Source organism: Dermacentor albipictus, chromosome 5 (genome assembly GCF_038994185.2).
Source record: "Dermacentor albipictus isolate Rhodes 1998 colony chromosome 5, USDA_Dalb.pri_finalv2, whole genome shotgun sequence".
Taxonomy (NCBI): Eukaryota; Metazoa; Arthropoda; class Arachnida; order Ixodida; family Ixodidae; genus Dermacentor; species Dermacentor albipictus.
The window spans coordinates 107,438,989-107,461,055 of NC_091825.1; the positions used below are offsets into that span (position 1 = coordinate 107,438,989).

General features: G+C 49.1%; 3 protein-coding genes across 10 annotated transcripts in view; 2 read left to right on the forward strand and 1 right to left on the reverse strand.

The window, feature by feature from the left end:
- Positions 1–3,441, forward strand: part of vvl (ventral veins lacking) — a 228,691-nt gene extending 225,250 nt beyond the window's left edge. For both annotated transcript variants that reach the window (XR_011514564.1, XR_010562942.2), the window contains one exon: positions 3,245–3,441. The gene's annotated coding sequence lies outside the window, so the exon portion shown is untranslated. The remainder of the gene's footprint in view (positions 1–3,244) is intronic.
- A 14,644-nt stretch (positions 3,442–18,085) lies between these two features.
- The window catches only part of LOC135897135 (uncharacterized), a 771,735-nt gene continuing 767,753 nt past the window's right edge, over positions 18,086–22,067 (forward strand). For all 7 annotated transcript variants that reach the window (XR_011514566.1, XR_011514567.1, XR_011514565.1 and 4 more), the window contains exon 1: positions 18,086–18,648. Coding sequence is in view for 1 of the 7 variants with exons in the window: in XM_070538704.1 (XP_070394805.1) it covers positions 18,544–18,648 (105 nt within the window). In the remaining 6 variants the exon portion in view is untranslated. The remainder of the gene's footprint in view (positions 18,649–22,067) is intronic.
- Positions 18,739–22,067, reverse strand: part of LOC135920822 (uncharacterized) — a 45,843-nt gene continuing 42,514 nt past the window's right edge. The window contains exon 2 of the mRNA XM_070538879.1: positions 18,739–18,820. Within this exon, the coding sequence (XP_070394980.1) occupies positions 18,739–18,820 (82 nt within the window). The remainder of the gene's footprint in view (positions 18,821–22,067) is intronic.

A 22,067-nucleotide genomic window follows, 5' to 3' on the forward strand; every position in this document is an offset into this window, starting at 1 on the left:
GCAGGGCTCGAGCGAAATAGCGGCGCGTTCGTCTCGCACCGCTGCTAATGTTGCTAATTAAGTAAATTTCGTACCGGCGCACGGCGGCGGGCCCCCTTAATCTCGCGCCGTTCCTCAAATGCCCTCGCTCGGCGTGTTCCGATGTTTTCTCGCGCGGCTTTCCCCTGCAGAGGGCGCTTCTGCCGGCCACCTTGATTGTTGGCGCGCCCCTAGCAGTCGTCCCGTAGTCGACAACGCTGTTGCTGATGTTCTGCCGTCGTTCTCTTCGTGTTCCGTCTCGCCGTTCCCGCCTGTGGGTGCGTGCGTAAAAGGCTAAGCGCAGCGGTGATGTTATCGCTGCGCAAAGCGCGAGCTACGCGTGTGCATTTTATGCTTGTGGGTTCAAGGGAGAGCGTGCGTATCTGTTGGAGGTTGAGGCGGGGGGGGGGGGGGAGGTGTAGGGGGGTTACGAACGATGCCCGGCGTTCAGAAAAGCGCTGAATATTTCTCTCTCTCTCTCTCTCTCTCTCTCTCTCTCTCTCTATATATATATATATATATATATATATATATATATATATATATATATATATATATATATATATATATAGTTTGTAGTTGTAGTTGTATATAGTTGTGTAATAGTTTTGTAGTTTTTACAGCGAAGCCGCATATGACTAGCCGATCCGTCCGTCCGTCTGTTTCCTGTAAGCCGAAAACTCCTCCGCCGAAACCCCATGCGCATGCGCGAAAAAAAAAATGATAAAGAGAGGCGCGCGATCGGCTGCGCCTGAAGTGAGTTCGTTGCTCTCTGTAGCAGCCGAACGCGCGCTCAGCAGTTCCTCTCCGGCTTCGAAATGGGTAGGCCACGTGTCGTACGCACTCCTGAGGAACAGGCTGCTTTCGATCAGTAACGTCGCGAGTAGAACCGGCAACGAGCTCGTTTACGCGGTGCCGATGCTGCAGCCTGAGCACAGGAACACGCTTGTGCAGCCGAGCGCGAGAAACAACTGCGTACCGAGGGTCCGGCAACCTATACCAAGCCGTCGTTTAATGAACCATCGGGATTAACGCAGTGATAAACACAGGGGCTGCACGTTTCAGCTTCGCTGGTTAACCATCTTCATGGAATGTTTGGGTGGTGGATTTTCTTTAGTGTTCTTATTTTAGAGCTCTACAGACCATCGCGTCAACTTCGCTTGCTTCATGCATCCATCGCAATGTGCGCCAACAGGAAAAGGCAGTTTGGGCTGGGTGGCAATGTTGCTTTTACCCTGCAGTACATATGCAGGGCGAGTCACATATCCACATGCATGTTCAGATGACCTCCGTCCATCATCTCATAAGGCAAACCAGAAGCAAAGTTTGGTGTGCAACGTGCGGATAAGGCAGCACAAAGGGCGATCTGTAACTGTTCGTACAGAAACGCGCGCCGAAACATCAACACCTTACAAGTCAAAGCAAATCACACTTACACGATTTCCATACGTAGCTATACCGCGTGGTTAAACTTGCCGTGGTTGCTTAGTGGCAATGGTGTTAGGCTGCGCAGCACAAGGTCGCGTGATCGAATCCTGGCCACGGCGGCCGCATTTCGACGGGAACGGAATGTGAAAGCGCCTGCGTACTTTGATTTAGATACATGGTAAAGAACACCAGGTGGTCCGAAGTCTCCCTCTACGGCATGCCTCATAATCAGATCGTGGTTCTGGCACGCAAAAACCCCCTAATTTATTTTTTTTATATACCGCGTGGTTAAGTGGTTGTGGTATTCTGATGTACGGCAGAGTGAGACATGACCGGCTTAATTCCTGCCTGCGGCGAACGCATTCAAGTGAGTGCGGAATTGAGAGACTCGTGTACCGAGCTTTCGGTGCACATAAAGAAACGTACCAGCAAGATCAGTATTAAACTGGAGCGCTTCACCACGGCCAATCTCATGGCGCTTGTGTTGCTTTGAGTCGTTAAGCTCCACAAGTATGTCGATAAAGCGGACCCTTCGCGTTCGTGCATGCCTCAACAGTACCGCACAAATACAGAAAATCAACAGCTCTTAAATCGATAATTTTTGATGGTGCTTGGACAGAGTCGAATACGATTAATAGAGAAAAATGAACTTTGAATTTCGAAGAACTTATTTTTTCCAAACAGGCAAAAACACGAAGGTTTGTGAGGAATCCGTATTAATAAAGATAAGTTTGTCTAGAATACTGACTCCATTCAAGCATAGCACGCACATCACGTTGGACACAGCAGGCGTCGCAACAAAGGTGGAACACCGACGGCGTCCACTGCAGTGCGCTAAGCCGGAGTGCGCCAGCAGTGCCCCACTGTTCTGCTTTCTCAATTTTGCTGGCATGCGCAAGTGCGCATGCCAGCAAAATTGACACACTTGCGGCATGCGCACTGGCGGCATGCGAAATTGACACACTCTGGCATGCGCACTTGCGCATGCTAGAGCGTCCGGCGTGCGCGCTTTAGTGGGTAAGCAAAACGCTCTATACACAAGCGTTCTTGTCAATACACGCCGCAGCCGATGATCGAATCCGTGGCCGCGCTCTCAGCACCAGCAAAACATGGCGCCAGAACCCGGCCAGCACTGCGAGGTTTGTTGTGATGCGCAAAAATAATTCGAAATGTTCAGTCATTGAGTTGAGTTGAGTTGAGCTGAGTGGTTGTAGGCTACTGGTGGGATTAGCCTTGCAGTTGCTGCCGGCAATTGCTCCGCCGTAGCGACACTTAAAATAGATAAATCATATAAATTTCAGTCATCATACAGGTATGTCTAGGCTGACGTGCACATCTGCGATCGTGACTCTCTTTTTCCTTTCTTTCTTCTTCTTTAATATACGTAAAACGTTGTCTCTTCCAAGCTTTCCTTGTGTGCCTGCACCTATTTGTGATCTGAACAAATTACAATGGAGGGCGAATGATTAGCTGTCGACGGTGTTCTTAACGTTACAGAGAACAATTCTGCCAGGAACATTCTGCGGCACTGTAGCCCAACGCCATTCTCCCCGAGCCATTAACCTGAACTTCTATTGTTCCTACAGCGAAGAAGCGCTGAGCCTTCGGTATTCTTTCTCTCTCTCTCTCTTTCACACCTGTGTTTGCAGCCACCGACTCTTGCACTCGCTTCTCCTACAGCACGTGTGTGTTTTCTTTTTGTGTTTTTTTTGTCCTTTTTGGATCTCCGGTGTGTTTGTCGCTTTAGCGTTTCCGTGCCTCATCTTTCCATCTTTATATATTTTTTCTTCTTCCGCAGGTTCAGCAGTGGAGCGCGGACGACGGCCGATTGCATCGGTGTCATGTTCATCGTCGGTGCACCCGCCGCCCGTTTTCGGGATCGGCGTCCCGCCCTTTCCTCCTTGCTTCTTCCGCTCACCTGTTTGTCGATGCATTAATATGCACGGCGCGTCGTCGCCAGCCGACAACGGGTGCCAAGAGAGCCAGCTAGAGCAGCCGGAGCAGAGAGAGAGAGAGAGAGACCCAACGACGAAGGAAAGGAAGCGATTGCGAACTAACGACAGGGAAAAGAAAAAAAAAGTGACGAGCGAAAGGAGAGAGTGCGCCGGAGCCGATGAAACGGGATTAGAGAGAAATGGCACATGCAGCTGACGAGGCCTACTTTAATTTCACTTTTGTTTTTGTTTTTTGTTTTTTCTTCGCGCGCATCTGTTGTCGCCCGAGGCCGAGTTCTTGGAGCAGAGAAAGGTGATTATTATTGGACAGACGACGTATGGCTGCTGTTGAGAGCGTAGGGTAGTTACGTTTGCGTTCAGTTAGACGTTGGAAAAGAAAAAAAAAAACCGAAGGCATTATTATTTTCATTAACAATTAGAGCGCACCTCGTTATGGAGATGAGAACCTCGAGGTCACGAACTGCGCCGGGATTGTATTTCTCAAGAGCACGGAGACGAAACCGAGAGCGGCGAAAGCTAAGGAGACGGGATCAAAACAGGAACACGGCTGTATGGGTAAATTTTTTAATTTCACTGGCAAGAACTGGTCGGCGTTTTGCGGGAGAGTTCTCTTTCTTTCTTTTTTTTTCGTTTTTCTGGCTGTAACATAAGAGTTTGTGCCATCCCAAGCATGTTCGATAGATTAGGAGAGTGAGTGAGTGAGTGAATGAGTGAGTTTAACGAAGGCATAAGGCCGTGTCGTCACGAACAGGTGCGCCATATGGCACAAGTGAACTTGCCTTCAGAAAATAACTAAACAAACAAATAAATAAGTAAATAGATTGAAACAGTTTATATACGCAGGTTTCTATTCAAAGCAGCCTTCTTTACTCCAGGAACAGCTGTAGAGAAGGTGAAAGCAGTGGTGGAGGGGTGTATACCAGAGTTCATTCGGTATATCGTGTAATGTTATGACGCTTCAAATCGGCACGATTGAGTCAGCGGAGTGCTAATTCTGGCATTGTGAGAATAGATTTGTTATACAGGCGAAACCTGGAGTCGCGATTGTTTGCATGAATCAACACTTAATTGGTATAGATGGCAAAGCATGTACCGCCTCGTTTGCAAGTCTGAGAGCCACGCAGCAAATTATGGATTGCGAACCTACGCACATCGCGACACCATAACGGCAAAATCGATGGAAAGACGCTTTGTCCACTGTGTTCTGGATTTAGAACCTCATTGTGTTAAGCTCTTGAAGTTGGCCATGCAAGGGCAATTGTTTATGACCTTACGTAATGCACTCAAAGGCAGGCCCTTGCTGCCGCTCGGGACTCGTTGCCTACAGTTGTGGACTTCTTTTTTAATCTTTATTCTTTCTTTTTTTTTGCTGCTGTGAGAGCACCCGATAGTGGCGATGGTTACAATTCTTCATGGGACAAAGAGAGAAAAAAGAAGTGTGGCAATATAAGGTAGCAACGGGCGTTACAGTTTGACTAGAATGGAACACACTGATAGACGAAAAGGAGCAAAGCATTTTTCTTTTTTTCACTTGGCGTGCTAAAAGACAAGCCCTGCATGGTCGGATTTAGCCGGGGAAGCTGTTCAACCTATTGGAGAGGCGTTTCATTTCACTTATGCATGGGCTAACGCGCTATGAGTGATGAAAATTATTCCCGACATGCTGATCAATATGGAAAATTAAGGCAGACCCCTGTTTTCACTGGCTGGTGACTTTACAGGTACATACGAGCTTCGAATACTCACGGCAATGTCGTCCTCCGTCACGACTGCTGCGCCATCTAATGACGTCCCCGATCACGCCTCGGGAAGTTCGCACTTTCATTCACTACGACACCCGGCGTCGCTGCCGTTCACTGGAACGTGTATATGACTTTGTCTATATAGTACGAGTAGTCGCATTCGAACAAAATCACGAGATTTAAGGAAGTTTCCAGCCAACAACAACATCAAATAATAATAATAATAATAATAATAATAATAATAATAATAATAATAATAATAATAATAATAATAATACAACTATAAAGATCGGGTGGGGCTGGAGGGAGGGGGTGTTGTTAAAACGTATATGGCAGGCACTGGGTCATGTGTAGCTACTGAAAATTGGAGCGATGTTGCACTTGGAGCTATTACTGGCGGCATTGCTGAAACTATGTTGCTGAAACTAAGGGGATAACAATTATGGAAACTTGAGGAGGAGGACGGTGACATGAATTTTAGAGAAAACACCCGTAGCTGATATTGTATTTGAGAAGTTGAGTTGAGCACTTGGTGTGGTGTGAAGGTCATATGGCGGTCCGGAATGGCAGAAGACCAAACGGTGTGATTAGGACATTTGTAGGCATTGGGCGAAGTCCAATGACGCAGGGCAAGAGTAAACTGAGGTCATCCGGACATAACTTCATCCTGAAGTGAACATACAAACGGCTGACGATTATTATGATAATGATGATGTTATGATGACGATGATTGAAATCATCATCTGCAAGGCTAAAGTCCGGCTGCAGGTAACAACACAAAGTATGCTTGTGAGAGCTCCTTGTACAGTCGATAAAAACCTTATTGCGGGTACTTTGTTCACGATTAGCCTGTCTCCATGTGAAGCTCTGTTACACATCAAATGCTCATCAGATATTGCGAGACGACATGGTTACGTCGGAAAGAGGGTGATTTGCTTTCATTGCCAAATCGTTTCCACCAGCTCAGGAGTGATCTCATGCTTATGGAGGAAAGGTCCGTGAACCAGCGACAGGGCCTTGACTGAGCACAACATAGGTTTACGTGGGCGTTATTTCGCGTATTAACCGAGTGATCATGTGACCGCAGTGTGTTCGGCTGGGAACAAAAGGTTGAGGTCTCAGAACCTGAGAAAGAAGTTCAAATGGTTCATTGCTGCCATCAGGTCTCACAATCTGAGGAGGGCTTTCAAAAGATGACGTCTGGCACTGGAATCACTTCTCAAGCTGGACATATTTGTACTTTGTGTTCTAAATGTAGGTAGGTATATAAACAGCGTCGTGTGCGACATGCCTAGCGTGTGCATTCTGCCACGGTGGCTGAGTTTCTTGACATTCGTGGCGCGTTGAAACTATAGTGGTCCCATGGAGCTCCGGTCGGTCCTTCCGGATCACCCAGTACAACTGCAAAGAAAAAAAAAAGAACAAGAGAAGTTTAGATATTAGACCCCTAAAGCAGTAGACTGTTATCATTTTGCACGACTCAACAGCGAAATCGCATAAGTGTATGCGGCTTAGTAGGTCTAAGCGCTTTATGTGTTCAATCCGAGTCCTGGCAACACTTACATAACGGTGCGCTGCGCGTCCTACAGTGCATGCTCGTTTCCTTCTGCAGACATTGAACCGCCCCTGACATTGCAACGGGCTTCCCAAATCACGAGGAAAGACCGGGAGGCCGCGCGGGGAAAGCCGGTACGCAGTGCACGGCGCGGCGGCGACGGTGTGCGCGCGGAATGCAAAAAAAGTGCCCAGAAATCTCCCCGGCATCAGCGCCCAGCTTCCTTCTTAGTATTCATCCTTATTCAAACGACCGCAGCCTCGACACGATAAGAGGGCGAATGTCGCGGGAGAGAGGTATGCGCGTGCCAGTTTTGTTTACAAGGTTATAATGTTTGTGTATACACACGCCCTCACGCGCACTGAAGATAAAGAAAGAGGAGAGAGGGCAACAAACTGTATGGAAATACAGGAGGAATGAATAAAAGAATGACAGCGACGAAGCATCTGAGAGGCCGCGTGGTCGCCGTAGAACACGGACGCGGTGTGGGTCTCCTTTCCCAAACCTACGAGTGTGTGTGTGTGCGTGTGTGCGGGGTGCTGCACCACCACCGGCGGCACTTTCACTTTCGGAGCGCATTTCGGATTCGGGCTTCGGGGCACGTTGCGCGTGTATGAAAATGCCGTCCGCATTGGGGAAACGCGCCGGTTCCCGGTGTTGCCTCATCGATAGCATCTTAATTGCGCGCGAGCGTTGGCGCGGATGCAGACGAGAAGAAGAAGAACGAGGCGGACTTGTTGCTGCCTGCTATATTCTGAATGGTGATCGCGAGGACCTTGATCTTGCAGTGCCTCAGCACCCCCCCTCCTCCTCTTTCGCGGGTCGCGCGCGCCGCGCTGCTATCATGTTTCCTGACCCGCATATTATGCGGCGTTCGATGAACTTGAAAAGGAAAGACGGACCCCCGCGGCGGGCGCGTCATGCATAGCAAGCGGAGGAGACGGGCGATATTGTGGGGCCGATTGCAGTGTGGTGACGGGAGTGCCTGTGTGTGTGCGTGCGCGGAAGTGGGGATTGTCTCTATTTGTCGGTGCATGCCCGGAACATGTGATGCACGCTATACAGTCCAGTAGCGCACTATTCGAGGCTGAAGAATGTGGCTTTTGGAGTCGAAGGTTGAATTTCTGATTGATTGATTGATTGATTGATTGATTGATTGGACTGACTGATTGATTGATTGATTGATTGATTGATTGATTGATTGATTGATTGATTGATTGATTGATTGATTGATTGATTGATTGGGCTTAACGACGAGAAAGCATCACTGGGGCTACGAGAGAAGCAGGGTGGTGACGGGCTTTGGAATCGCGTTAATTACTTGCGGTAATCGCGCCTTGCAGGTTCAACAAAGATTTAGTGCTACGCGCTCGTAAAATCTCAAAAAGGCTCACCTAACCTAAAAACTCTTTCTCTCTCATTTTGAATACTACGCGTGTGCCCCATACGAGAGAATACCGGCTTGTTGGCAGAGTGAAAGGTGAACACTGTGTCGGCGATGCCAAAAAAAAAAAAGTATAAGAAGGAAAGTTACGCCGATGCGAAAGGCAGCTTATAGTCGACAGGAAAGAAGCGATTCCCGTGCGACTACACTGATAAACGACAAGTGGATCCACCGAGCACTCCGTATAGTATGTGTGTGTACACGGACATGGCTGTTTTCTTCGACGCCAGGTTTGCTGGGACCGCGATTCGCGTTCGGTTTCTCCTTCGAGAAAGGAAAAAGTGAGGGTGATCACTCTTGCTCTCTCTCTCTCTCTCTCTTCTGGGACGCAAAGAGATAGCACGGCTGCGCACGACAGGGATGCCAGTGTGCAGGGAGAGAAATATCTGCTTTCCGAAGGGCCCTCCATGGCGCCCGCAGGAAAAAAAAAAGAAAGGAGTGTAGGATAAGCCGCCGAAGGTGAACGCGGTAAAAAACGCTTGGTCGCGGGGCGTCCCAAATGCGATAACTGATGATGCTCTTTCTCAACTGTGTTTCTTTTCGGGCTGTCTTCTCTTCTTAACCCTCCGACCCCCCCATCCCACCCCCGCTTTCTCTACCAAGGCTCCCTGCCTGTACTGGCACGTGAGCAGTCGAGAAGGAAAGGAAAAGGGGGGGGGGGCGGGTTATCGGCTAAACGGGACCACGGCGTGACGGAGCACGTCTTCGTGAGCGCAGCAGCGCGTCGTGGCGAGAAAGCGGCGGCTCGACGCCCGCGCACGTTCGAACGTCGACGGCGACGCGATATCGGTGCAGGTCGGGCGCCGCGCGACTCCAGGGGCCCCGGCGTCGGCCGGCGATCGTCGAAAGAGGAAGTGCGTGGTGGCTGGATGCGCCTGGCTTCGAACGGTAAACACCAAACTGGAACGGCCAGCGCAGGGAGCGCTAAGCTGTTGGGGAGGGGAGGGAAGGAGGGGGGGGGGCGAGTAAAAGGAAATACGGAGGAGGCGTAACAACGGCGAGATGTTCCACAAAGAAGAAGAAGAGGAGGAAGAGAGGAAGCTCGTTGATTCTCGCCGCGCGCGTGGCGCTCAAGCATCGGCGCCGACGCGGCGCAACGCCGCGCTGCGCGAAAGACAAACGGCAACAAGCGAAAAACTGGCTTTCGCCGCCGATTTGCCCCCCCCCCCCCTCCCTCCCCGACTTTCAGTATACGGGAGGCATAGCGGTTGCAGAAGCCGAGCAAGCGGCCGCAGCTCTTCGTTTGCGGCTTAAGCGCGTGCGTGTGTGTATGTGACCTCAATAATGGAAAGTGCCGATGGTGCCTTGTCTCCTGTCCTTCTCTCTCTTTAGGATACCTCTCTTTCGCTCTCCAGTTTTTCTTTATTGCATTTTTAGTGCTTTCACTTGTCTCTGCCAGTGCCAGGAAGCGGGGAGGTTTAGCCTCGATTTAGAGCGGTCGTTGAGAAAAGTCACGTGGTTGCGTTGGAGCGCACGTACACGCGAATTCCTGGTAGGCGTTGTAACTTTCCGCCTTTAGCCCATTAAGCACTTAGTCACGCCTTCCCCTCCCCTCCTCCCTCAAGTGTAGGGTAGCCAACCGGGCAGGTCCTTGGTTAACCTCCCTACCTTTGCATTTTCGTTTCTCTTTGTCTCTTTGGTGGTGGTGGCGGTGGTGGTGGTGGTGTTGAATCTTGTTTTGTCCGCGTGGGGCGCCAAAGGTCACTTTTCGCGAACTTTAGAGAAGTAAAAAATGATAAATTCACGTTTAATGAGAAAAACAGCACTCGTTTTAGTCAATACGATACGCAATCTTTCCATCAGCGGGCTTACCTCGATTCTTGTTCTGAGCGGCTGTCTGTATCTTTAAGCTTTTGGCGTGGGCTGTACACGCTTCATAAACCACGTTATCGGCTCAATAAACAGACCCGAGAAAACAAAACGGCCTGTTCACCACAGCCTTATACCCTCCGTCGTGGCTCGTTCCCGAACAGCGCCGGTCTTGCGACATCTGCGCATCCCGTCTTTCCGTCGCTCGCAGGCACGGATGACGCACACCGGAGCGAGCCGGCCATATGGGCGACACCGGCGATAAGAACGCTGTAGCCCCGGGCGCGTGGCCACAAGCCTCTCGTGTACAGCGCGCAACGACGAGCCGCTTCTCATTGACATGCTCGCGGCGATTCGAGTCTCGCCCCGCCGAGACCCTGTTCCAAACCATCTCGTCCTTTTCCACTATCCACCCCGCAGCTGTATAGCGGTGCGGACCTGCGCACCAAGATCGCTCTCGTCGACGTCCGTATAGCGTCGTGACGTCGTCGCCTCGTGTGGGAGCGCGCGCGCGAGCTTCATCGCGTCTTGTGCAAGCGAGGCACATTTAGCCACCGAGGCTGCACAGCTGATTGTGCGTATATAGTGCTCCCTCCATGTAACATATCGGGAAAAACTTTCACTTTTTCCTTTCTTTCTTTCTTTCTTTCTTTCTTTCTTTCTTTCTTTCTTTCTTTCTTTCTTTCTTTCTTTCTTTTTTCAGGGGCTTGCGAGACATTTAGCGCATGCGCGCGATCGTGGCGCTGTCGCCAAGGTAATAGCAACGTCGTCGTCATTGACAACGATGCAATGGCGTACACATTAACAGGTGCATACGCGTAGCGTGCGCCTGTTTTGCATATCAGTGGGGCTGGATTCCTATAGCATGGTGCCAGGATGACTGAGAGACCGACAGCACAAGGAAGGAAAGAGCGTTCATGTATGGTTAAGCCGTTAAGAATTGTAGAGTAGCCATGAAGCGAGGCCGAAGGGAGAATTCCAAACTGTCCACGTATGCAGGACGGGTTGGGGCGTGAAAGCACCAATAAGAAATCGGTTCGGAGTGAACTGTTCTGGGCAACAGTTCCAATCCCTGCATAACTGTACAGAACAGCAGGCCTTGTTTGTCGTGCACAGCCTCTTACGAGTATTTCAAAGTTATGGTGTCCCTTATATACAAGTGACAGCGGCCGCTCTCTACAGCTCCACCTATGGATAAGTGCGCTGCAAGCGATACAGGTAGGAATAATATATCTAGGTGAAGGCCTCTAGCCATCCTTTAGGTGTATATCTTTGATACTCTTTTTTTTTCTATGAATTTTCAAACATCAGGGTAGCCCTCCATCCACGTAGTTCCCACCAGTCGCGCTTAGTACATGCAAAACTTGAGACAAAGCTTGAAGTTGCCACTTCTACATTCCGGTTTGTCTAAATACACCTACATTATCCAACAATGCGTAAGGAAGATTTGAATGATACGGCCGACATTGGCCGTTCCCATTGTGTCTGTCGCTTCTATAACCTCTTCGAATTAACGAGCCACGAGCACACTATATCATACCAAGACATTGTAATAAGTGATTCGCATTTATTTCAACATTAAGTCATCTACATCGGACTCTACTTCACCATATTTACTCTCCACGCATACCTTAAGCGATCATATGCCTCCTTCCCGCCCGTACGCTGCACACCGACCGTGTGTTTTGGGGCTTCCGTTTTTCTTGTCCGGGCTGTAATCCTTCCATCTTGTCTTACCAAAGGGAAGCCACGCCTTTCTATTATAACCCACACGGCTCCTCGCGCCTCAGAGGCTCCGCAGAAAAGGTGAGAAGGTAAGTTAACAAACAAGGCTGTGCGGAGCGACACAAAGCTTTTATTCACGCCACGTTTTCTTAACCAAAGTTTCATCTTCTGATTGAAGCTTACGCGTAACAAAGCCACGTTGTACACACTGTTGCCCCTGCGCCCTGAATACACTCTTTTCTTTTACATTGTTTGCCTTTCTTTTTCTGTGTTGGTGTCCGCATAGAATGTTAGGTGTGTAGAGGACTCGTGCAGTTTTTTCTCGTTTTTACTTTTCTCTCTCTTTCTCTGTTTCCTCCAGTGTTCGTCACCCATTTCTTTGGTCGCTTTCAGGACCGTTCTTGCCTTATTCTGGAGACAGCAAGATCACCGGCGTCTTTGGTGTGCACCTCCATCCCACAACACGCCGCTTTCTCCGGAGGTGCCCAACTTATTTTGCCACTGCCATGATCCCTGAAGAAAGGGATCGAGGAAAGAAAGGGTGAGGGAGGTTGGGGAGGCCCTCTTTCCTGCAGAGCACCTACTCTCCCATTCGTCACCGTCTCTCCTTCAAGTGTTCTTCATTCCCCTAGTTTCCCTTTCCTCCAACACACCGGCAGCATCTCCACCGTCTTTGACCGCAGAAGGGGGGAAGAGCGGTGGAGGCGGGGGGGGGGGGGGGGGGGGAGGAGAGAAGCGTTTGTTTTTCTAAGGCATGTTTCAGCTCTCGACAGGTCTCTAGCTAAAGGGCTGGTCACTTTCGTTTTTTGAACGAGCTCTCTTTTCACTGCGGCGTCCCTGCACCCATACAAACACAGACCGCCCTCCCCTCCCATACTCCCAAACTAACATCCCCTTCCCTTTCCTCAGATACCTTCAATCTACCCCGGAGCCGGCCCCCAAAGGACCGCAACTCTCTTGTGCTTGTCTGTCTGCGGCCGCGCTCTCGCCCCTCTTTTGTAAAGCCCGACGCCGAACCAAAGAGTGACGCTGCCCGAACGTGCGTGAGTGTTTGCGTTGGAAAACACGGCAGCCAAGCCTGCCCGAGCCCGCCGCGGCCCTCGCCCGTCTTCATCTTTCCCGGCGGCTGCCGCCGTGGTCGAGGGAGAAGCACCCTTGAATGGCGTCTCGAGAACCGTTTAAGGCCCCTTGATTGACAGCGATATATTTTCGCGCGTCCGCAAGAATTGCTCCGAATAATGGCCGCTGCCATTCGAGCTATCGTCACGGGGCGGCGTTAAAGAAGACGTGAGCCCTCGATAGCGGCCGCCGTTCAGTTTGGCCGGCCATGGGAGACGCTGAAACCGGAGACGGACTGTGTTTGTCTTGCGCGCTGCCGTCTGTCAGCGCCTTTTGATTCTCTCTCTCTCTCTCTCTCGTCGTTTCGTCTCTTCCCCGGTGGCTGAGTTTGTAGCCCGCTTGTTCATGCGCTTTTATTTACGCGTTTCGCGTGGGACGCCCTGCCAAGAGAGTACTCGCGCGCCTTCTCCAAGGAGCGACGGGCTGCCTGCGGCCGCAACTTTCTCAGCCCAGCAGGCAAGGGTCCCCGGTTTTTTTGTTTGCCGGCGGAAGTGGCAACTTGGGCCCTCGAGAAGCCCTGCCGTTCCGTCCTTTCGGTCACCGCAGAAAGTGAAAAAGAGGAGAAGAAGAAGAGGTAGAAGAAGAAGAAGAAGAAGTAGAAGAAGAAGAAGAAGAAGAAGAAGAAGAAGAGCCTGACAAACTTGCTGACGGTGTCAGCTATGGGAAAATACGAAGCTTGGTAAACACGCGTTTCTTGTGTTATGTTATATACACCTCCCTCTCGGGTACGCGTCAGCTATTCTTCAGGCGTAGGCGGTAGTCTTTTCTTGGGCTTGTATGCCATCACTTTGCGTGCCTTATCCTTGCTAATTATCAGGGGCGGGCGAATATTCGAAATATCGAATACGAATAGAATAATACACACCGACTGCTCATGGCAAATTAGTTCTGCGGAAGTCGGCAAGGCGGAGGAAAGCTCATGAAAGAGAAAATTGTCATTCTCCCGAATGTAGCATGATGCTATGCATAGGAAAGCCGTACGGGTTTCTCGGAAAGAAAGCTTCGCCGCCCTTTCACCAAGTATTCGGATTCTATTTCGAAAATGATGTATTCGGTATTTTCGAATATTCAGAACAAACGAAATATTTCGCAACAACTGACTGCTAAAATTTGGTTACTATTCTCCGTCAGCTAAACAAAGTGCCTGAAATTCTCAGGAGTGAGACAATTAAGGAAATGCAGAAACAACATAGCGGAAGCAGTTTTCGATTTCGCCACAGAAGTGTACATGACAACCTGGGAGTTTTGCTTGTAGTCTGTCCTTTAGTGTTTTTGGCATGTAAGCCATGTAGAATTTTTATCTTTTACGCTGCGTTTTTGTTATAACGGGGCCTTTTACATGTGTTTACGGCACAAAACCCATTGAGCACCTTTTTTTTTTTCCATAACTTTTTACAATTTCTGGGCAACGATGCTGAGAGACCAATCGTGCCGTTTTCTAATGACAATTAGTTATTTTGTGCTTAAGACTGATTTTTTGTCCCTGACGCTTTTAGTGGACTGGCCACTACAGGCGTGATACCTCAATATACAGAAATAAACATTCCTTCTGAAAATACGTATATGCGTCTGCGTTTGACTATTTGATATTCGATTCGATATTCCATACTTTCTATTCGTATTCGATTCGTATCCTAAAGATTGGCTATTCGCCCAAAAAGATACTTCTTACTTCAAATGTTCGTTGATTCTGATATGAAAACAATCCTTCGGTGAGGTTATCGCGGTTGGCTTGCTTCCCTTGAATGTCTGTATTAATCGATTATAGTAACGATTACAACGAACCATGTTGCAACCAAAGATAAATGGACGCTAAAGAGAAATATTTCTTTTGTATCAATAAATTACTCTTCTACGATGCCAAAGAACAGCACTCTTACAGCGAAAAGGCGTTTGCTAAGCAAAAAAAAAAAAGAAAAAAGAAAAGAAAACGCACAATTAAAAGACGGTTGGCGACGCCGCCTTCAAATTTCCTAACCAGCTCACCATGACGTCATGAATTTTGACAGCATCTGCTACAGCCCAGCTAATTCTTTAGCAGTAACAATCGACTGCATTGTGTTCTACAAGAGCCAAACATTGAATGTGGCAAGTTTCGCAAAATTTTACTGAGCCAACATGGCCCAAATACAAAAAAAAAGAAGATCCTTTGAAATCCGTGACATCACGCTGACGTCGTCCTGGCGCTGGGGTTTCGGCGAGAGCTTAAAGAAATGAAACTTTGAGCTCCATCTTTTCCTCTGATCATCGGCCTATTATTGTGTAATTAGCGACAAGAGAGTTTTCGAAGAATACTTTATCAGTTTAGATTGATTTCTTGTTTCGCTTTAGTGGCCCCTTTGGGACCTCGGTATCCCTTTTCGTAACGAGGAGACATAGTTGCACGCGCAACGCGGGAGATGCGGGTTCGACTACCACCAGTGGCAAGTTGTCGTTTCATTCACTTTCGTTTCCCCTCGTCCTTGGTATTTTAAAGCTTCAATTAAAACAATGGGTAATTTTCCTTATGCATTACACATTTCAGTATCTCGCTGTCATTTCTTTAAAGAAACCTCTCTCTTTCTCTCTCTCTCTCTCTCTCTCGTGAGTGAATTGATGTCATCATCATCAGGGCAAAGGCCTCTCCCATACTTCTCCAACTTCCCTGGTCATGTACTAATTGTGGCCATGTTGTCCCTGCAAACTTCTTAATCTCATCCGCCCACCTAATTTTCTGCCGTCCTCTGCTACGATTCTCTTCCCTTGGAATCCAGTGCTTATACCCTTAATGACCATGGGTTATCTTCCCTCCTTTTTACATGTCCTACCCATGCCCCATTTCTTTTTCTTGATTTCAACTAAGATGTCATTAGCTCGCGTTTTCTCCCTCACCCAATCTGCTGTTTTCTTATCCCTTAACGTTACACCCATCATTCTTCTTTCCATAGCTCGTTGCGTCGTCCTCAATTTAAGCATAACCCCTTTAGTATAAGCCTGCAGCTTTCTGGCCCGTAGGGGGGAGAGATGCAAATGAGAGAAAGGCAGGGAGGTTAACCAGACTTAAAACCTCCGGTTTGCTACCTTGAACTAGGGGAAGGGAAAGGGGAAGTAAAGACGGAAAGAAGAGCGTGACAAAAATAAAAGTGTGAGAAAAAAATATGAAAAGGGATAAAATGGGGTCATTATAGTCTTTCTAATAGGCCACTGTCACGTAGAAAAGTCAACAAAGCCTTGACCGACTTTTGCTGCGACGACAGTTCACGTCGGCATTCCAAAACTGACTGTTCTGAAAGTGGCCTGTCGTCAAGGCGTGCCAACGTGGTCGCTAGTGACAGCCAGTGCGCGCTGTATTGAGGACAGTGGCAGAGCACGTGTTCGATGGTCTCCTCGCCGCCGCAGTGTCTGCAAGCCGCGCTGTCTGGCCCGCAGGTGAATACTGGTAAGACACAGCTGTTATACACTATTTTCTTGAATGATAACGGCAACCTGCTGTTCATGATCTGAGAATGTCTGCCAAACGCACCCCAGCCCATTTTTATCCTTCTGATTATTTCAGTCTCATGATCCGGATCCACTGCCCCTACCTGCCCTAAGTAGATGTATTCCCTTACCATTTCCAGTGCCTCGCTACCTATCGTAAACTGCTGTTCTCTTTCGAGACTGTTAAACATTACTTTAGTTTATTGCAGATTAATTTTTAGACCCACCCTTCTGCTTTGCCTCTCCAGGTCAGTGAGCATGCATTGCAATTGGTCCCCTGAGTTACTAAGCAAGGCACTATCATCAGCGAATCGCAAGATACTAAGGTATTCTCCATTAATTCTCATCCCCAATTCTTTCCAGTCCAGGTCTCTGAATACCTCCTGTCACTTATGTCACTGAACTACAGTTGCGACGCCACACGTTGATGTTGTAACCGTCATACAGACCTTTATGTTTGAACAATCACATGGGGAGGGGACACAGGGCGAGCGTTGCCGTTAGCCATTGATCAAACACCCATTCAAGTAGCCATTAAAATTATAATTAATCAGGTACACAGCCTAAATGAACAGAGAGAGAGAAAAAGGGACTGTGAAGGGGCACTATTTTGTGCAAGCCTTTAAGAGTATACGCCTCAGCGCCTACTCTCAATGAACAGGAAGATATTCATTAAAATAGGTGCCCTCTCCATCCGGGTCCTCAAGCCTTCAATCTGCGCACGTGGTTCAGTCGGTGGCTCAATACGAACAAACAAAATCTCTCCCTTTCTGTGTTCCTGTTTATCAAACGTAAGACAATCAAAAGACTCGACTGAAAATTTAAAAAAAAGTATACTGTGTCTGCGAAACTCTCTATGTGATTGCGAAATGGGCAGAATTGTACACAATCAATACAAGAAAGAGGACAAACGATGGGGCGAGAAATCAGGGTCACGGGCGCTGATCGGTCACTATCAAGCGTCGTCTGCATCCCCTGACATCGTAATTGTTGACGTTACTCTAGGTGATCTTGCAAAGAATTACCAACCCTTCCCCTACTGGAAAAGAGGGTAAGCGAAGCTTGTCCTCCGTTCACCTGATCTTCGTTCACCTGACCTTTTTCAAGTGAAGGTTCTATCGGCTCACAAGCAAGGATTCCAGCTGCATAGGCGTGCGCTCACGCCACGCTCGCAACCAATCAGTGCCGTTTCGCTTCCGCCGGGGAGGGAAAGGGCAGGAAAGGGCAGGAAAGAGTAACGCGCGCTGCGCCGGTTTCGTTTCCGTTCAGTTAAGTTTCCGAAAACGGATGGGACGGCCACACTTTGTGCGTTGCCCCGAGGGACGGACAGCCTTTCGACGAGCGACGGCGAGGACTCGCCCGCGATAGAGCTTGCCGCGCCGAGCCAGCCGTTAGAGCGGCCAGAGCCCACGCAATCCGGCAGCAACGAGAAGATTCCTAGCTGAGGAAGCCGGAGACCGAAGCAATACGGCACCGTTGCCTGTTGGTTACTTAACCATGATGATCAGGTGCACGCCGAACAAGTTTTGCTTACCCCATTTTCCAGTATGGGAAGGGTTCTTCTTTCGACTTTCTGATTGTCAAGTTATCTGCAGAATGAACATTCCCTTTTGCAGTTTTTACATAGCCAGAAATTGTGTACTCTGCTGAACATTTGACAACTGTGAATTCTGTGAATATGCCTGTGATTTACTCTCAATAAAACTTCGTGTTAAAAGAAAGCAACTACAGAGTACCGAAATATGATCCTCATTCAATAGAAGGTGATGTCACGTGCTTGTTCTGTTAGAGGCGGCACGCTTGTTTCCCTTTTGATTATGTCCGACTTCTAAGTAGCTGGCGTGTTGATGGCCACGCTCTTCCGCAAAGCAGTTATGACTGTGTCGGCGAGACACACGTGTTATAGTCGGTCGCAAAAGCTTCGCCAAAACCACGTGAGCGAATGGTGAAGGGCACCCCAGCGCCTTCTACTGGCACGCCGACTGCAGTTGAGCGAAGAGCTGGGACGGAGCTAGTGATGCCCTCCGTGCCGACGTGTGTCTAGATTTTGCTCCTGAACACGTCTTCGCCTCGGAGACTGTAATTCGCGCGACTGCAAGTCGAGAACTCAGGTTTCAAACTACGGAGCCGTTGATTTAGAAGTTACGAGTGATTCGAGACCCGCAAGCCGATCAGGATGCGACTGGCGCCCACTCGGCAATAGACTTTGCCCAGCAAATTCCCGCGTTCTTGCAATCACGCTTCCATCGCCCATTTTCCTTCGCACTGAAGTAAGTCGATCGTGCTACGATGCCCACGCAGCAGCTGAGTGCTTCAGTCACCGCCGACGGTTCCCTACAACCTCGAGGAGCCACAGGGTACCACCGCACGTCAGCGCATCGATGCCAACCAAAAGTGAGACGCAAATCTTTTCGTTCAGCCCAACGACGGCGACCCCTTTCATTTCAAACGCAGCTGTGTGGCTACAGGCGCCATTCCTCTTTCCTATCCTGGCATCTGGACACACATGGCCACGATCCTTGCGTGAGTCACTCCTTGCTTAGGCAAGGGTGGTGGTGCCACGCGGCTAAATGGAAAAGAAAAAGAAAACAAAAGAAAGGGTCATGGCGCCATCGCTACTCTCCTCTCCCTTTCCTTGTGGACGCCGCGTGTTGCACCTTATCTGGGCGCCAGCGCGCGCCGATCTCGCCGGCACAAAGTCGGCTGCGCTGGCGTCGTGGCGAGGTCGAGTTGGCGCTCGTTCTTTTGGGCGCAGTAATTGTTTTCCACCCGCAAGTGGACGGGACTCTTTCGCAGTGAGAGAACGGCTTCGCGCGCAAGTGGCCGCGCGCGCGCGTCTGCAGCCGCCCGCCCCAGCCGTCGCCGCTGTCGTGGTGGCGTATTGTCCCTGCGTTCTCCTATCCCGCCTGGCGAGAACCCTTTTTTGGCGAGCCGCCATTTCATCTTGAGGGGCCTAACCTTGGTCAGCAGCGGGCCTTCTTCGAAAAAGCGGTCGCCCGCCGCGTATGCGTGTGTAGGCCACCCGCGGTGCTTTAAAGAAAAATTGGCGATGAGAAACACAGGCCTCCCGATAACGGCTCTTTCTTTGAACTTATCTTCCCTGTGCTTCGTGTACCGTTTTTTTTTTTCCCCCTCGTAAGCCATTTCTCATTCAGTTGCGACCTCTGCATTCGAAGCCGTTTGTGTTTGGCTTTCTTTTTTTCTTTCTTTTCTTTTTCTGTACCCTTTGCGTTCGGAAGCGGTGACCGTATACGTCTTTGCGCGGCGCGGTGAGAGTTATGTATACGTATAGCACACGTCCGTGAGGTGAGACACAATAGCGACGCGCGCTATCTCTGCCGTGCGGAAGGACGCGCGAGGCGTGTGAACTTAATTGCCCGCAGATGTTCGGCTGCCAAGTCCTTCTGCATGGGTGTGAGTTTAGTATAATACTGCTGGCATGCGCAGCGCCGGCAAGCACTTACGGCACGCTTTAATTGAAGGCGCGTGCCTGGAAACTGCAGACCTGGAAGCCACACAAGCAGGCGCATCTTCGTTTGTATTTCAGATGATTTCGCCCTCTTTCCTTCCCCCGTTACCGCGGGACAGGAAACGGTGTTTAAAGGGAAAACAAGTTTCAGAGGTCCTGTGGGCATTAAACACGGTACCGTGATTTTTAAGGCGAAATCCTTGAGCGGTTCGTTGCAATGGCTCATACCCCGTTAAGGTGGCGTCTCGTCGAGTGGTACAAAAATTATCAACAGCAATGGCTCGTACCCCCGAACGCAAGCAAAGATGCAATGGCTCATACATTCATTGAAATCCCCCGTACAGCCGTGACACAGAACAGCATACGTTTTAATAAAGAACACGCTCAAAACAAACATCTGAACGATCAATAAGGCGTTGCGTAGCCCCATCGGAAGTACGCTACGGCCCGGATGCTCGCCAAGCGAGAAACGAGGTGCGACATGTGAAGCGACGGGAGCAAGGCATTCGACCGCGAGTGCTAGTTTCCCCTGCTGAGAGGACGCAACGTAAAGTCCAGTCTGACCCCACTGTATGCGAGCGCGCGAACCCGCAGCTTAATCGTCGAAAACGAGCCGAAGAAGCCGAACTGGCGAAACAAGCTGCGCGGTGATGCTCGTGTGTCCCCCTTCACTGTGTTCTTGCCAATTGTGCGCGCTAAATATTTTACTATGAATTCGTACCAACTCACCCAACTATCAGTTCTGCTGCGGTGACGCGACACAGCAACGTAGAGTGGAGGCCGAGGCTCGCAGGCCATGGCTTGCCACACGATTATTTCACACTGCGGCTCGTTATGTCTTGCAAGAAGTCTGACCCTCTGATAGTATAGCTTCATGCATTACCGAATGTGCAGCAGGCTTTCGCCTTCAGGTGTTACAGGAGTGCAACATGCTACCAACTTTTTTCTTTTTTTTGGTTAATTTTATGTTGACAAAGCTGACATGACAAAAGAACTTATTGTACGCGAAGCATGTTACAAAAGGGTCTAAAACTGGTTAGAACATGTATCATTTCTTGTGTGCACAAGTTGATACGTTGATACGCGAGGGGGCGTCATTTTGTCAGAGGTGATGGTGTGTTCTTGTTTTGCGATCGTCGCCTCAGCCAGCTTATACATCTGAAAGCTGTGTTGGGATAAGAAAACTGATGGTGCATGTTCACCTCGTTTTTAGTCACCTTGCTAATCACGTTGTACCAAACTTCACTTATAGCCAAACCCGTTATAGGAGCAAAGAAGTCAGTTGAGAAAGGGTAGAGCGATATCATATGGTATATGTTTGATTTTCACATCCTCGATGAAGAAAAGTTTCGTTACAAGCATAGAAAATGCAGGCAAAACATTTGCTCACTGCATTTTGCGATCAAGCTAGTCGTCACTGCGAAGCTATAAATTTCACAATTTTTTCGAATGTTCAAGTTCTACTAAAAACATCGGCGCCAACTGAAGCGAGCCTTCTGCCTATACTTTCAAATGAATTGTGTGCAGTAAATACATTACCGCCAGAGGCTGCCAAAATTCAGAAGCTGGTGCGTGAATTGTTCTCCACCATCACCACCGCTCTCTCGTTGTTTTACTTAGGTATTTGCAATCGAGGAGCCCATATTCAAGCAACCGAGCTTACGCTGTATTATCGAAACGTAAAGTTACGTGTCTCAGTATACCAGGTCTTTTACTGGAGCCACACTCTAAAAATGATTTTTTTTAATACTTCAGATAACCACTCGTTTCTTTTCCTCCATCTCCCTCGCCTTCTTCCGCTGCTTTAAAATTGTAAAATTGTCTCTACAACATTAATATACGCCTATCTTTATAACCATGGCCCAACCGATTTGCGTTAGAGCAAGGATTCTCGCAAGCAGAGAAATATCGAGGAAACCGATCCGCGAGTAATCCCTTACGGCAGGCTTATCTATAGGCTTATATAGTAAGGCTGAGGTTCAAAGCAGTGCGATTACTAGCACCGCGTTGCCTCTCGCTTTTTTTTATCCCGATTAAGAGGGGGCGTATATATACTAACCAATATCAGCCTTCTGAATCTGCGGACACTGATCGTTGGGCGGGTAATTGCTAATCAAAAGAACGACGTTAATTTCTTTCTTTTTTCTCGTCTTGCCGAGAGATTGACCGCGGATAATCGCACGCATAAAACGGCCTAAATACGTTACGGGCAAGCCTTCGGAGGCGACTCTGCGATCGCTCGCGCCGATGCCTTTTTTTTTTTTTCAAATTGAATCGTCGAGCCGCAGGCACTCTACGTGGCCAAGGGCTTGATGTGCGCACCGAATGTCTAATGAAGTCCGTG